The following is a 16,719-nucleotide window of genomic DNA, read 5'->3' on the forward strand; positions in this document are numbered from 1 at the left end:
TGTTGTCCCAGGGCCTCCAAGTCCGGTGGTCCCAGTGCCTCTAAGTTCAGTGGTCCCAAGTCCTTTGGTCTCAGGGCCTCCAAGTATTTGGTCTCAGTGCCTCCAAGTCTGGTTGTCCCAGCGCTTCCAAGTGTGGTGGTCCCACGTCCAGTGGTCTCAGCGCCTCCAAATCTGGTGGCCACAATGCATCCATGTCCGATGGTCCCAGCACCTCCAAGTCCGGTGTTCCCAGCACCTCCAAGTCCGGTGATCCTAGCACCTTCAAGTCTGGTTGTCCCAAGTCTGGTGGTACCAGCACTTCCAAGTCCAGCTCCTCCAAGTCTGATTGTCTCAGCGCCTCCAAGTCTGGCGCTCCCACATTAAATGGTCCCAGCGCCTTCATGTCCAGTGGTCCCAGCAATTCCAAGTCCCGTGGTCCCAGCGCCTCAATGTCTGGTGGTCCCAAGTCCAGTGTTCTCAGTGCCTCCAAGTCCAGTGGTCCCAAATCTGGTGGTCCTGGAGGTCCTTCCACTGTCATCAGTGCTGCCTATGATGGCAACCACCACCTTGTGTGTTTGGGCCGCACACATGTCTGCAGCTCTCTCTGAACTCTCTGTCTGCCTAGTCATGGCCAAGGAGGCCATCTCTGAACCCTCTGCCTGTCCTATCATGGCTAAGGAGGCAGTTTCTCGAGCCTCTGTCTGCCTAGTCACAGCCAAGGAGACCATCTCTGAACCCTCTGTCTGCCCTGTCACTGCCAAGGAGGCCATCTTTAAACTCTCTGTGGTCCAGTTTTTAGTTCTTTGTATTTTTGTATTGTTCTAATAAGCCTTCTGCACTTTCCCTCACCTTTGAGTTCCCCATGTTACACTAGGGTATAGCTGATTTTTTTTTCTTTTCTTTATATAGACCTTGAGGAAACTGAATGTATCAGATAATATTTTTATATTAGTTTACTGACTCAGTGGTCCCATGAAAACCTGGAAATAAATTAAATCTTTTTTTAAAAGTTTGCTCAGCTCTAAAATATTTTATCAGCACATTGTACTCTTTGTTATTGTCACAATCAGAAAGAGCAGACAAAGTAAGTCAAAATAACAAGTCTTTATCGCAGAATGAAATTAAGCAGAGCGGGGATTCAAACAGGTGAGCCTTCATGCAGATGATAATTCACAGAAGGCTTATCCGGTCATAATATGATCTCCCTAGCTTACAGGAGATGATACAGGACTGAAGGCCAATTAATCCAATTTAATTCGCATTTATTTGTATGTCGCTTTCAAAGCAGCTTTACAGAAAATGCGTGCATCTACATTACAATTTCTAGTGTGATTTGTTATCAGAGGAGACTGTGTCCGAGTTATGGATTTCAAAAGTGTACATATACAAATCACACAGTTAGCTAACAATGTATTAATAAACAATATATTAATTTAAGGCAGAAACAATGAGCTCACTAAAATACAGAATACATGTTGTTAACAAATATATATATATATATGATATAGGTGTATAGGTCATCTGATATAGGGTCATCTGAAGGCTTCATAAGAGGCTAGATCCAGACTGATACACTCTCTAGTTACCTCAGGATGGGCATCCTGAGTTAAATTAATCATAAAAATAATAAGGAAAATAATTAGCGTAGCTGCTGTTCATAACATTAAGCAAAGATAATCATGTGCACTGGTATAACTGGAGTACAAGGTTATGAGATGCATCATGGGAATGATTGGCTAAAGAGATGCGTCTTTAATCTAGATTTAAACTGGGAGAGCAAGGCTGAGCCCCGAACTTTATCATGAAGGCTATTCCAGAGTTTATGAGCTAAATGTGAAAATTCTCTCCCTCTTTTAGTGGACTTACTACCAGAAGCCCAGAGTTTTGTGATCTTAAAGAGCATGATGGATTGTAGGGCAATAGAAAATCAGTTAAATATGCAGGAGCTAAACCATTTAGGCCCTTATAGCCTATTTTAGGTAGCCTGGCGTGGCCATACTCAATTCTAGTCAGAATTTGAGTCTGGTACCGCTCCATTGAGCTTTGATTATGGGGCGTGTTTCAACCGAGCCAGGAAAGACCTCAATTGGATAGACCCACAACCAATCAGAGCAACGGAGCGACGCGTAACGTTAGTTGTCAAATGTCAACAGAACTCAACTGCACTGTTACCAAGTCCGTGTTTTTCTCCATGTCCGCGGGTTGAAGCGACCCCAATTATGTGATTATATAAACCCAGGAATGCGAATTTTAGCAGGCAACCTTGCCAAAATAACATATTTTGCCAACCAAACGTTTTGAGTAGCAATTGTGCGCGACATTGCAAAAACACTTGGAAACCCTGTCTGCACGCACGCATGATTAAGTAACGTTACAAGAAAAACATGAGTGTAAACGATCTTTGGCAGTAATAAAATAATTTAAGGATACACAGAGTACTTACCAACACGATCATCGTTTCTGAGAGAAATAGTAAAGGTGAACGCATATACGAACAAGTTCTCCGTTTAGGATAAGAGCAAATTCAACCCAAGAGCCTTCGAGGACGTGGATGATTACGTTACTGTTGATCATCTGTCCATCATCGTCTAAAGCCCGCCCTGACAATTTCATTGGTCCGAACAGTTTCTGTTCGGGCATAATTCCTCCTCTATGGAGCGAGTCCAGCCCGAATTGCCCGAGCAAAACATTTTGTGGGCGGGGCTAAATTCGGTTGGCATCCAGGCTATATTTTAGGCCCTTTACCCAAACACTCGATTTCATGTATGCTTTCATCATGACTAACACTGTTACAAACTTAGTATTGATCAAGATTCACGTAGGCGAAGGAGAACTTGGAACTTTAATGACAAAGACACTCAGGAAACACTCAAACACCAGTATACATAGACATCTACCGACAAACACTGAGGGAGAACTAAAGACTAATACACAGGGCTAACAAGGTGATTGACTAGACACAGGTGAATGACATTACTAATCAACAAGACACCGCTGGGACAAATTAACTAATGAGGGTAACCATGGGAACACAGGAGTGGCGGGAAAATGAACATGTGACAGAATCAAAAACACAACTGAAGCCAGACAGACATGTAACAAACACGATGTAAATAAGAGATCTATTGTGGAGTGTAGACAGCATTGTTGATTACTTCCTTAGTTCAAGTAATTTTTTGTGACTTTCCGAATAGCATATTCAGTATTGAGCAATAATGACATGGCCTAATTTTACTAGAAGAATGATTCAGAAAGGAGGAAAGATTCTCAGTTTCCAGAAACGCTCCTCCAGTTGACTGGTCTCCAGCATCACCAGACCTTCTCCCCTCCTTTCTCTTATTCTTCAGAGTTCATTGTGTTCTAGTTAAATCTAGTGTCCTCCTCCATGACAGTCCTGTGCTATCCCACTTCTGCCAAATAAATAATCCATCGTATATTCGGTTTTGAAATTGAGGGAAGATTTTCATAATTTACACAAACCAAAACAAAGTCCAGACTTCTGAGATAAATGAATATGGGAAAGATATACTGCAGTTCCCTTCATAGTTTTGTAAGTATGCATTGACTTTGCTTATCCAATTCTCCCTTTCCAAGAATCCTCACAAATACCAATGCAAATCCTGCAATAATTCAATCTCTCTTGCATGCAGAACAACAAACCTCCATGGAGATTTTGAGGTGTATATTCTCTTCATGTCAAATGTCTGTCCTGAAATTAGTGACCCTATTTTATAGTGGCTGAGCTAAAAAATTAGAAGTTGAAAACGGTTTGTTCTATGATTCAGTCTGCCGTTTATACAGAAGATTGCAGACTGCTGCCTTTGGCTAGATTGTTTCCATCATACCCAGCAGTGGGTTTATAACCAAAACATGAAATAATGTCTCTGAGTCATCCCAAATGACATTTTCCAATGCTGAAGTGTCAAAAATTCAAGTCGCAAACTCAATCAAATAATCATATAAGTAGGGCATTGCAGCTGCAGGAAAACATTTGGAAAAATAAAGTGGGACTGTTAATATGATAACCTAACATGATCCTAAATATATGGATGTTGCATTCACCATTAAAGATGACGTGCATCACATGAATCACCATTTTTACATTAATTTTGAGGAAACAATACATTTCACCTACATATCAAAATCTGTCCTGTTTGGAATGACACGCCGCCCCGGACCCGACTTGTATAGTTACCAAATGTCATGTCCTAGATACGTTTTCTTGTGCTAAAACGCATGTTGAAGCACAAGCAACCATGAAATGCCAGGGTAAGAACAGCTCTCTTTAATCACAGCTGAAAGATTTATATGTTGTCCAAAGTGAAACATTCATATTCAGCTGAGGAATTTCAGACACTGATTAGGGCAGGTAATCATTAAAGTCATTCAAAACAACAATCCACAAGACATTACAGTAGATTAGCCCTGTAGACTCTGACAGAGCTTCATTTAGGACAAAGCTTTAAAATAAAGATAATATTTGTTGGAACAAAATAGAGAAGAAAAATGTAGCAAAAGTCTCAAATTGCTGTCTAGAAGGAGTTAAGCTTAGTAAGTAAGTAAGAGATCTCTTTTTTCTTTCCTATTAATGTCTTCCATTGCACATAAAATCATCACCACAACAGATATGAGGTTTCTACGCACAACAAGAAAAACGCTGTTCTTGCGCTTGCCGGTTATGTTCGAGAGAGTTTTACTTTACTTTCCACAACAGCTGTTCAATAAACACAGGTCTGAAGTGTCAGCATGTTTCAAACATTCAGAGATGCCATTATGGTAAACCTGGCAAATTCCTTTTTGTCTCCGTCATGACTCGTGAGGAAGACCAGATTAAAGGGCTGAACAGAAGGACAGGATACAAATACTGTATATTCAACATCATGTCGTAACTAATGAAAAACGCCTGTCTACCACAGTAAAAAGCAAATAAACATGTCCTAAAAACAATATTGCAGTTTAGTTTTTTTACAGATGAGGGCATTTTATGAGATTTTGATTCTCCTCCTTTTAAAAAGTTGCTAAGCCAGTTTATTTTTGCTAACTACCCTTGTGGAAAAAGAACTGTTCTTACTTGTATTGAGTGTGCCCTTTAATTCTAAGTAGACCTATGTTTGTTTGTTTGTTTTTTACTGTAACTGCAGCCACTGTTTCTTAACATAGTTAAGTACTCCTTTTAAGACGTATCAAATGGTTTGCTTTAAAGTACATCTTAAATCCTTATGTTTTAATAATCAAGAAAACCTTGTTTGGCTATCACCAGAACAAGCTCAATCTTTTATGATTGAACATTGGTATGGGGAGTCTGCTCTGTATTTTCTACCTCACAAGAGGCATGATCAACAGGCATAGTTTAAATGATTCTGTACGCGATTGGATAGTCCTTCAACCAATTAGACCAACGATCCATTGTTTACATATTTGAAAATTTGAGGAAAAAAAATAGTAACACAGTAGTTACTTTCCCTGGTAATTAGTTACTTTTATAATGATGTAACTCAGTTACTAACTCAGTTACTATTTGTAAGAAGTAACTAGTAACTACACTGTAAAAAAAAAATCAGGGCCCGTATTCATAAAGATTCTAAGAGTCCTCTCAGAAAACTCCTAATTTAGCTTAAAAACTTTTACGTAGGAGTCTTAGCTTAAGAGCTATTCGGGAACGATCTGAGAGCAACTCTGAGCAAGGAAAATACAAAAGCTTTTATCTTAGGGAAGAGGAGGGGCTGACCCCGTTGCTACGTATGACACAGTCTTTTGAAGACTGTGATTGGTTGGTTGTCCAAAAAGGGGGAAAAAGGAGCGCTTTTAAGTATAGGGTCTATTCTAAGCCTTCACTTTGAAATTACAAGCGCAAATTGTCCTATTTTACCGTTCTCTCTCACTCACACACACATTATATATTTGTATATAAATCCTTTTATTATTTACCATGCTGTTAATTTCCTATAAGGTATTTGATTGGCTTAGAATTATAAACATTGTTCCACTCTTTCCAATTGCTGGCATGTCTATTTAATTGGTGGTTTGAAAGTTGGGTTTAATGCAACAAACATGATCCCTGCACGATCTAATCTATAGTGTCTTATTAAGTCACTGTCATCCATTGTCTGCATCACATTTCTTCTCCCTCTTCGTCTTTCTGCCATTTTCTCCACTGCTAAAGAAACTCTTAAGCCTCTTAAAAGTCCTCGTCCGTGCTCCTAACAAATTTGACCTTAAGACCTCTTTTAAGGGTTAAGATGCTTTCCGAATTACTTTTTTCTTTACTAGGATTTTTTAGTTAATTTTAAGAGTAAACGCCCACATTTCAAAGAATTTTCTTAGAATTTTGTCACTAGGAGCTACTCTTTGCATTAAGATTCTTTTTGAATACGGGCCCTGGTCTCCAATTGAAAATTTTCTAGTGACCGATCACATCTAAATTTTTTATTTGGCCAAATTGAATTTCTTGAATTTTAATTGAATTAAATTGAATCAATTCACAGAAATTCAATTTGGCCAACTGAAAAATTTAGATGTGATCGGTCACTAGAAAATTTTCAATTGGAGACCTGAATATTTTTTATTCAGTGTATAACTAATTACTTTTTTAAAGTAACGTGCCCAACACTGGTCATGTTGGAACAGGAAGGGGCCATCGCCAAACTGTTCCCACAAAGTTGGGAGCATGAAATTGTCCAAAATGTCTTTGTATGCTGAAGCATTAAGAGTTCCTTTCACTGGAACTAAGGGGCCAAGCCCAACCCCTGAAAAACAGTTGTTGTTCCTAATTGCTTCCACATTGTTATAATACCACAACTGTGCGTTCACACCGCCACCGGCGAGAGCATCAAAGTGGCCGGAAGTCATTCATTTTCAATGGAAGCCCGGCAGCGAGCTCCGGCGAGAGCGTCAAAGTGGCCGGAATTCATTCATTCTCAATGGGAGCCCGGCGGCGAGCTCCGGCGAGAGCGGCGCGACGCGTCTTGGACGATTTGGGCGTCGAGGAGAGTTGAAATCAGGTCAACTTTATGGTAATGAGCTACGACGCGCTTCGGGAATGTAGAAGTGCTCCGCTTGAGATGATTCTAAAGAACGCAGTGCTGTAAACTTTGGTTCCGACCACATTAGTTCCCAAGCAAAATAGAGGAGAGGTTGATCACTGCTGGTGCGGCGGGTTTGATAAGAAGACGCGCAACATTATTTATACACCACACAAATGGCTTTTAATGGGTTTATTTCGTTAGCAAACATGTAACTATAGTTGTTAAGTTCTTTCCATCGATCTGCTTTTTTTAACTTTCACATTTAAATGATTTCATGAGGTTATCTTATACGGTTATACCCTACTTGTGGTCAGTCAGCACAAACGCCGATCAACATGAATGTTTGCTTTGCAGCCCCTTTAAATGCCGTTTCACAAAAGACCAAGCATTCGATCTACGTCAGAGCGGCAGCGCGTCCACGAATCTTCTACAGCGTCGATGGCAGGGCGGCCAGAGCGAAGTTTGACGCTCTCGCCGGCGGCGGTGTGAACACACAGTTGGACGTTTTGGGCGTCGAGGAGAGTTGAAATCAGGTCAACTTTATGGTAATGAGCTACAACGCGGTTCGGCGGCAGCCGGCGGCAACCAATGGGAATGTAGAAGTGCTCCGCTTGAGATGATTCTAAAGAGCGCAGTGCTGTAAACTTTGGTTCCGACCACATTAGTTCCAAAGCAAAATAGAGGAGAGGTTGATCACTGCTGGGGCCTATACCATGAAGCTGGTTTAGCTGGCTAGCCAGATATGTTTAAGCTTAGTTTGTGCCAATCCTGGGTTTTAGGTACTATGAAAGTAGCTCGGCTTTAATCGGTGTTAGTTGCCATGGTATCTTACGCTGCACGGCTAACCTGCTCCGGGGCAGGTTCTGTTCTGGATTCGAGATCTGAGATTTAAGTTTGACCAATCAGCTGTGAGCAAAAAAATATATATATAGATGACGTAACTAATTCCCAGCGTCTTTTGCAATAGCTTCACCTTTTCTACCAAATCCAGTGGACATCTCCGCGCAAATTGTTAGAAGAGCACTTCGTAGAGAAAGAGTTTTTAGGGACAGACAAAATCCCCTTGACTTTCCTGATACGTACTTGTATGAAAGGTACAGATTTTCCGTAGAAGGAATCGGTTATATTTGCGAACTTCTTGAGCCGCACATAACAAATGTGACTCGTCGAAGCCATGCCCTTACTGTACCGCAAATGGTATGCATTGCGTTGCGTTTTTTTGCAAGTGGTACATACTTGTACGCGGTCGGTGATGCAGAGAACCTTGGGAAAAACACGGTTTGTCGAACCATTCGCAAGGTGGTCCTTGCACTGCAGGGGTACATAAATGGCTTCATTGTGTTCCCAGGACATTTATCGACCATGTCCATAAAAGAGGGCTTTTATAAAATTGCCGGTAAGATATATTGATAGGGTGACGTGACGTATGAACAATTTAACCGTTCACATTCAGGTTCTTTTTTTCTTTCCAAAAGGCAGATTTTACTTAGAGCACATATATATTATAGGCTACATTAGCTACATATTAAGAATGATTTTAAATCTTTTTATTTTTAAATCCTATGATAGGATTCCCTAGAGTCATAGGAGCAATAGACTGCACACATGTTGCAATCTCCACAGCTCTAGGAGAACATGAGGCTGATTATGTGAACAGAAAGTCCTTTCACAGCCTCAATGTTCAGGTAGGGCTACTATACACATGAGATGATTTTTCATTTGCATTGAGATAAACCTTTTAAATGAATAATAACTTTAACAGATAGGACAATGATTTACTGTACATTTAATCTGCAGATGACTTGTGATCATGAATGCATGATCACAAGTTTGGATGCCAAATGGCCTGGCTCAGTTCATGATTCCAGAATTTTCCGTGAGTCTGTGTTGTGTCAGCGCTTCGAGGAAGGTAAATTTGGTACAGTACAAAACATAGTTTTAATTGTGACAAACATTTTCACAATTTTCCCCTTTTCTGTTCCATGACAGGGCTTTTTGATGGCCTGTTGGTAGGAGACAGGGGTTATGCATGCCAGAGGTTTTTGCTAACTTCCTATCCTGACCCTCAGACAGGGCCACAAAACCGCTTCAATGTGGCCCTCAGTAAAACCAGGGTTAAGATCGAGATGACCTTTGGCATCCTAAAGGCGCGTTTCAACTGCCTTCGGCGCTTAAGAGTGTCACCACAGCGGGCATCACAGATAGTGGCTGCATGTGCAATTCTGCACAATATAGCCACTATCAGAAAGGAGCGAGTACCACCACAAAACCAGCTTCTCCCCGATGAAATTGACCCCATCACACTTGACCACCCAGCTGGGGCAGCTGTCAGAGATGCAATCACAACACAATATTTTACTTAATAAAAGCACATTGACACTGCAGACTGGTCTCAAACGGTTTTATTGGTCATGTGGCTAGGGAGGAAGAAAGAGCAAGAGAAAGTTAAATTAATAAATATACAATGTTCATATTAAAGTGTTACTTGGTTAAATAAGTTCACATACTGAGATCTGTTTTTCCAGCTGTTTGATCTCCAATTTAATTTTTTTTATTTGGAGCCTCCTCAGCTCACAGTCCAGCTCCTTTAGGGAACAGTCTAGTTCTAGACTCCTTTTGTAAAGGACCCTGACAGAGTCTGTTTCCACCTGATACATAATTCCACCACAAACAATCATTTAAAGTATTCTGGAGGTTAAATAATTTTTATTTTTTATTAAAGTGGCATAACTAGGACTGACTAATTTAGGTCAAGGGTTTTAAGAATTACCTTGTTCACATTCCTCCTATAGCCCATTGAAGCAGAGGCCTCAGTTTCTGGGGCAGGTTGTGAAAAATCCTACAATTAAAAAAAGATAAGTGTAAGGGCCAGTGACTTTATGATGCATTCAAATGTGTGCCATAATAAAAAGCCCAGTGCATTCACCTCAGCAGCTGTATCAGAACACACAGACAGAGTGTCTTCATCATTTGCGTCACCCTAATAAATAAAAGTAGGCCAATGTAAAGCATAACTGTTATAAAGCAGGTTATGTTCATGGTGTTCTGTCTGCTGCATACTGACATCTGTGTGGGAGACTGTGCGTATGTGTGCTGGCTTCAACAGGGACACTGCATTTCCCTCTACTGCAGAACATAGAGGCAGAAAAATTAGAAGTTAGAGTAATAAATTAAAAAATAGTAATGCATTGCACACATACCCAGTGTCACTTGCTTAGAGGAGCCAGCACCAGGGTCAGATTGCTCAGCATCTGTAATGCCATCCATAATCGGCCTCCCCTTATTGTTACTCAGAGCCAACTCCTCCGCCACAGTGTATTCAGGAGGAGGTGGCCCTCCCCCAGTTTTACGGAGGTCACACTTTTTCCGGTTTGCTGCAAACAAGTTATTATGATAAAATGTTCACAAAAATAATAAAAGGTTGTGGTAAATACTCACCACTTTGAATTATATTTTTATATTTTGTCTTGATCTGCTGCCAAGAACGTTTGGAGTTGGGGTTGCATCTAAAAGTCAATGAATATAATTTTTTTAGGATGTGATAGCCTATACATTCACACGTACGTACGTATGTATGCATGTATGTATGTATGTATGTATACTCATTTCATTTTAGCATTTAAAACATTTTTTAAATCAAAAGTTGTAACGTCTCGGTTACGTATGGTAACCCTCGTTCCCTGAAGGAGGGAACGGAGACGTACGTCGGACGTACCGACGAATTGGGATCACTTCTGGGAGCCCCTATCAGCTTCGAGCTATCTAGAACCGGCCAATGAACAATTGGCGTGCGAGATTTGCATCTCGCGCCCCGCCCCGCGGGTATAAACAGGAAGCGAGAGCGAATGCACGATGTTTTTCACTGAGGAGCCACACGTAGTGGCTCGACCTGCAGTGATGGTACAGCAACTGTGGCGACGGGACGTACGTCTCCGTTCCCTCCTTCAGGGAACGAGGGTTACCATACGTAACCGAGACGTTCCCATTCAGTCGGTCACGTTCGACGTACGTCGGACGTACCGACGAATTGGGATCCCCTATGGAAAACGCCATAGTTACTACCACTTCCAGCGCCCAGCGAGAGCCCCACAGACCCCGATCTGATGCGGGCGGGTAGGTTCACGCAGGGAGAGCCAAAGCTGCTGTTCCGCAAGACCCATTCAGCTGACTGTATTGGATAACGCTGGAAAGCGTGCCTGTGAAGGCAGCTGCGGAAGCCACATCTTGCCCAGAGGGAGTTAACATGTGGAGAATACACGTATGGGCTGGCCGTGGGCAGCACAACATACGGAAGTCCCAGGGGTGGCCCCGGCCAATTAGGAGGGAGACAACACGTACCTGGGACGGCAGAGGAACCCTGCCGAGGGAAAGACACGGGCTCGCCGTAGGGAGCCGTACCGTGGAAGAATACACATATGGGACCGCCGTGGGGGTCACTACATACGGAACCCAGCCTAACACAAGTTCCACCAATGCATACGAGTGTTAGACCTGGCGTCGAACGCTCCGCCACGTCCGACTGCCGCGGGTTGCGGAGGACTCAACAGGGTTCGCCGTTCCGGGGAACTCGACTGGAGCAGAATAAGCGCACGCATCCGTCTACCATAGGGGAGAGAATGGCGCAGCAAGCCGACACTAGAACGGGTACTTCGGTGTTACTGACTATGGGAAGTGAGCACACAGGAAGAAACCGGCTCTACACGGAGGCTATAGAATCTAGCGAACGTGTTAGGTGTCGCCCAGCCCGCAGCTCTACAAATATCTGTCAGCGAGGCGCCACGAGCCAGTGCCCAGGAAGAGGCAACACCCCTAGTGGAGTGGGCTCTTAACCCGAGCGGGCAGGGCACGTCTTGGGACTGATAAGCCAAGACGATGGCATCCACTATCCAGTGGGCCATCCTCTGCTTGGAGACAGCCTTTCCCTTCTGCTGTCCTCCGTAACAGACGAAGAGCTGCTCTGAGGTCCTGAAGCTTTGCGTTCTGTCCACGTAAGTCCGGAGAGCACGGACGGGACAGAGAAAAGCTAGGGCTGGGTCTGCCTCCTCCGAAGGCAGCGCTTGCAGGCTCACCACTTGGTCCCGGAAGGGAGTAGTGGGAACCTTGGGCACGTATCCAGGCCGGGGTCTCATGATCACATGAGAGTTACCGGGCCCGAATTCCAGGCACGATTCGTCGACCGAAAATGCCTGCAGGTCCCCTACCCTCTTGATGGAGGCCAACGCAATCAGGAGTATAGTCTTTAACGACAGGATTTTCAACTCAGCTGACTGCAGAGGCTCAAAGGGTTCTCTCTGTAGTGCAGTTAGCACCAGAGCTAAGTCCCAAGAGGGTATAGAGGGAGGACGAGGAGGATTTAATCTCCTCGCTCCCCTAAGGAACCTGACGATCAGATCGTGCTTACCTAGAGATTTTCCATCTACGAGTTCATGATTAGCGGCGATAGCGGCGACATAGACCTTGAGGGTGGAGGGAGACAGCCTTCGCTCCAACCCATCCTGTAGAAAGGTAAGCACAGAAGCGATCGAACATCTTCGGGGGTCTTCTCGGCGAGAAGAGCACCAGTCGACGAACAGGTTCCACTTCAACGCATAGAGGCGCCTCGTAGAGGGGGCTCTAGCGGAAGTGATGGTGTCAACTACCGCTTGCGGTAGGTCACCTAGAACCTCCGCGTCCCGTCCAGGGACCAAACATGGAGTTTCCAGAGGTCCGGACGCGGGTGCCATAGGGTGCCCCGTCTCTGAGTCAGGAGGTCCTGCCTCAGAGGAATGGGCCAGGGAGGTGCTGTCGCAAGGAGCACTAGTTCCGGGAACCAAGTCCGGTTGGGCCAATACGGAGCGACCAACAGGACCTGCTCCTCGTCCTCCCTGACTTTGCACAGAGTCTGCGCAAGAAGGCTCACTGGGGGAAACGCATACTTGCGTTCTTCCCGGGGCCAGCTGTGGGCCAGGGCATCCGACCCGAGGGTCCCCTCGGTCAAGGAATAAAACCACTGACAGTGGGTCGTCTCTGGGGAGGCAAACAGGTCTACCTGTGCGGCCCCGAAACGACTCCAGATTAGCTGGACCGCCTGGGGATGGAGTCGCCATTCTCCCGGAAGTACCTGCTGACGTGACAGCTCGTCGGCCGCACGATTGAGCAGGCCCGGAATGTGAACGGCACGAAGCGACCTCAGATGCTTCTGACTCCATAAGAGGAGATGGCGGGCGAGTTGCGACATGCGACGGGAGCGTAGACCACCCTGTTTGTTGATGTACGCCACGGCCGCAGTGTTGTCCGTCCGGACCAGAACGTGCTTGCCTCTGAGCGGCACTTTGAAGCGGCTGAGTGCAAGACGAACTGCTAACAACTCGAGGCAATTGATATGCCATTGCAGTTGAGGCCCCGTCCACAGACCCGAAACTGCAAGCCCGTTGTACGTGGCACCCCAACCCGTGGATGAGGCATCCGTGGAGACAACGGAGTGCCTGGACACTTGTTCTAGGGGAACTCCCGCCCGGAGAAACAGAGGGTCCGACCACGGGCCGAAGGTTTGGCGGCACCTCGGAGTCACTTGGACGCGGAGGGAACCGCTGTGCCACGCCCATCTCGGGACTCGATCGTGTAGCCAGCGTTGAAGCGGTCTCATATGAAGCAACCCGAGCGGCGTTACTGCGGCTGCGGATGCCATATGCCCCAGGAGCCTCTGAAAATGTTTCAGTGGAACCGCTGTCCTGCCTCTGAACGAATTCAGGCAGTTCAACACCGACTGGACGCGCTCCTCGGTGAGGCGCGCAGTCATGGCGACCGAGTCCATCTCCATACCGAGAAAAGAGATCCTCTGCGTGGGGCAGAGTTTGCTCTTCTCCCAGTTGACCCGAAGTCCCAACTGGCTGAGGTGACTGAGCACCTTGTCCCTGTGTTCGCACAACTGCTCTCGCGACTGGGCAAGAATCAGCCAGTCGTCGAGGTAGTTGAGGATGCGAACGCCATGCTCTCTCATGGGAGCAATGGCCGCCTCCGCAACCTTCGTAAAGACGCGGGGCGACAGGGACAGGCCGAAGGGTAAGGCGCGGTACTGATATGCCCGTCCCTCGAACGCGAAGCGCAGAAAGGGCCGGTGTCGAGGGAGAATCGAGACATGAAAGTACGCGTCCTTCAGGTCGATCGCTGCAAACCAATCTCGGGGACGGATGCACCTGAAGATGCGCTTCTGCGTTAACATCGTGAACGGCAGCCTGTGAAGGGACCGGTTCAGGAATCGCAGGTCCAAGATCGGTCGTAACCCGCCGCCTTTCTTGGGTACAATGAAGTACGGGCTGTAGAACCCGGACCTCATATCGGCTTGAGGGACCGGCTCTATCGCGTCCTTCGCCAGTAGGACAGCGATCTCCGCCCTGAGCACGGGGGCGTTCGCCTCCACTACAGTCGTGAAGTGAACGCCCCTGAACTTGGGGGGACGCCGGGCAAACTGAATCGCATAGCCGAGTCTGATGGTACGGATGAGCCATCGAGACGGGCTGGGAAGCGCTAGCCAGGCTCCCAGACTCCGAGCAAGGGGGACCATCGGCACCACAGACGTACCCGCAGCGGGGCAGCAAGGCGGAACGCAGGGATCCGGCTCGGACGGCATGGGAGCGGCCCGCAGCGGGATCTGAGTGTGCTGTGCAACACTTACCTGCATCCGCGGAGGGGACGTGCGAGTGTGGGGAGGCCGCTTGTGTGCGTCCCGACAGCCGGCGTCCCCTGCTGGCGAAGGGAGAGGTACCTGAGGGTGGCGAGGCATGGGAGCGTCGACCACCGCCAAGCGCGCTCTCTTGGCACCCAGAGATATTGGAAACTGCTCTTTTATTGATGTTTTGGGTGCCGCTGACACTGGGGCCAGCGGCGGAACAGAAAAACAAAAGATTTTCCCCCGGCCCTCCTCCGGGGGAAGGAGTGGTGCTGCAGCCATCTCCCTCAGAGCAGTTTCCTCCATCTCTGGGCGGCCCGTCTCAGGGTCGCTTGCGACGACGCTTGCCACCTGGCTTGGCAGCGGCCTGAGCGGGCTGGACATCCTTCCCACGGCCGGCCCCACGCCGTCGGCTGGTGGAAGGCTGCTGCGGTGCCTTGGCGGGGGCGGAGGCGGCGGCGGGTGGACGTCCTCGGCGACGAGTAGTCGGAGGCGCTGCCGCCGGCGGCGGGGTGGAGGCAGCAGCGGGCCGCCGGGGCAGGATGTGCTTGATCGCCTCCGTCTGCTTCTGGGCGGCCGAGAACTGTTGGGCGAAGCTCTCGACCGCGTCGCCGAATAACCCAGCTGACGAGATGGGGGAGTCCAGGAACCGATATTTATCGGTCTCCCTCATGTCAGCCAGGTTAAGCCAGAGATGACGCTCCTGGACCACAAGCGTGGACATCGCCTGACCGATGGAACGGGCGGTGACTTTCGTCGCCCGGAGGGCGAGGTCCGTCGCCGTCCGGAGCTCCCGGAGGAGCTCTGGGTCAGGCCTACCCTCGTGCATGTCAAGGAGCGCTTGGGCCTGGTGGACCTGAAGCAGCGCCATGCCATGCAAGGCGGACGCAGCCTGCCCGCAGGCCTTGTAAGCCTTCCCAGTCAGACTGGAAGAGAACTTACAGGCCCGGGACGGGAGACGTGGGTCACCGCGCCAGTTAGAGGCGGTCGCCGGACACAGTTGCATCGCGACGGCGCGCTCCACTGGCGGGATCCCCACGTAACCCTTGGCTGGCCCGCCGTCGAGAGTAGTGAGGGGGGCGGAGTCACTCGGCCGGTTTCTGGCAGAAAAAGGTGCCGTCCACGACCTCGTGAGCTCCTCATGCACCTCCGGGAAGAAAGGTGTCGGGGCGGGACGCTGAGAACCAGCACGACCCACCCCGAGGAACCAATCGTCCAACCTAGAGGGTTCGGGACACGGTGGAGGGTTCCACTCGAGCCCAACCCTTTCGGCGGCCCGGGCAAGCATAGCAGCCATCTCAGGGTCCGGGGCAGCCGTTGCCACTCTCCCAGAGGGAGGCAGTACAACTGACCCTTCATCCTCCGAGGACTGAAACTCCCCCTCCGATGCAGCGATCGACATCTGCTCGTCTGCTGGAGCTCCAAAAGTCACCACTGGTCTCCCGTGGGAGGGTCCAGCGGGTTCTCTCGGAGGCTCTACCGGCTGCGGAGCTGAGGGATTAGGGGCCTGCGGAGGGTCACTCGGCGGGTTTGCCCTAAACGTAATCCTCAGATCACCCTGGCCATCCAAAGAAGCAGGTCCGCCCGGGTTAGGGGCAGCCCTGGTTCGTGGGATGGGTAAGGGGACTCCCCCAGCCCGGAGGTAGGAGAGTCTCGATCTTAGCTCCGAGATAGTCATGTTCCCGCAGTGGGAACATGAACTATCCACAAACGCCGCCTCAGCGTGCTGTGTGCCCAAACACGTGAGACAGCGATTGTGACCGTCAGCAGGGGACAGGGAACGACCGCATCCAGAAACGCACGGGTGGTAAGACATCCTGAAAAGGACGGCACGTCACCCGTGAACTCTTTTGTGAGGAAACGCTCTGTGCTGAAGCACTCAGGGGGAAACGCGACAGCACACGGGATTGTTGTGCAGCCCGTGCCTGTACTCAAAACAGGAAAAACGCCCAACCAGACCAAAAGTGCTCGTTGCTGTGAAAACAGCAGTTTTTCTCTGTTTGCAGAGGCAGCCGAAGAGTCAGCGCGGATCCCGCTGAAATGTGCCGTTCCTCCAACACTCGTTTC

The 16,719-nt window shown here is 47.7% G+C and overlaps 1 protein-coding gene across 1 annotated transcript; it reads left to right on the forward strand.

Annotated features, from left to right (window-relative positions):
• Window positions 1-606: 606 nt before the first annotated feature.
• On the forward strand, window positions 607-9,367 carry LOC307139719 (putative nuclease HARBI1; the record flags this gene model as incomplete). The annotated part of the gene is made up of 5 exons (XM_079838799.1): window positions 607-784; window positions 7,972-8,400; window positions 8,574-8,689; window positions 8,802-8,913; window positions 8,994-9,367. The coding sequence occupies 5 exons, from the start codon at window positions 607-609 to the stop codon at window positions 9,365-9,367; spliced, it is 1,209 nt and encodes a 402-aa protein (XP_079694925.1).
• Window positions 9,368-16,719: the final 7,352 nt, after the last annotated feature.

The sequence above is a fragment of the Gobio gobio genome, assembly GCF_949357685.1.
Source record: "Gobio gobio genome assembly, chromosome: 2".
Classification (NCBI taxonomy): domain Eukaryota; kingdom Metazoa; phylum Chordata; class Actinopteri; order Cypriniformes; family Gobionidae; genus Gobio; species Gobio gobio.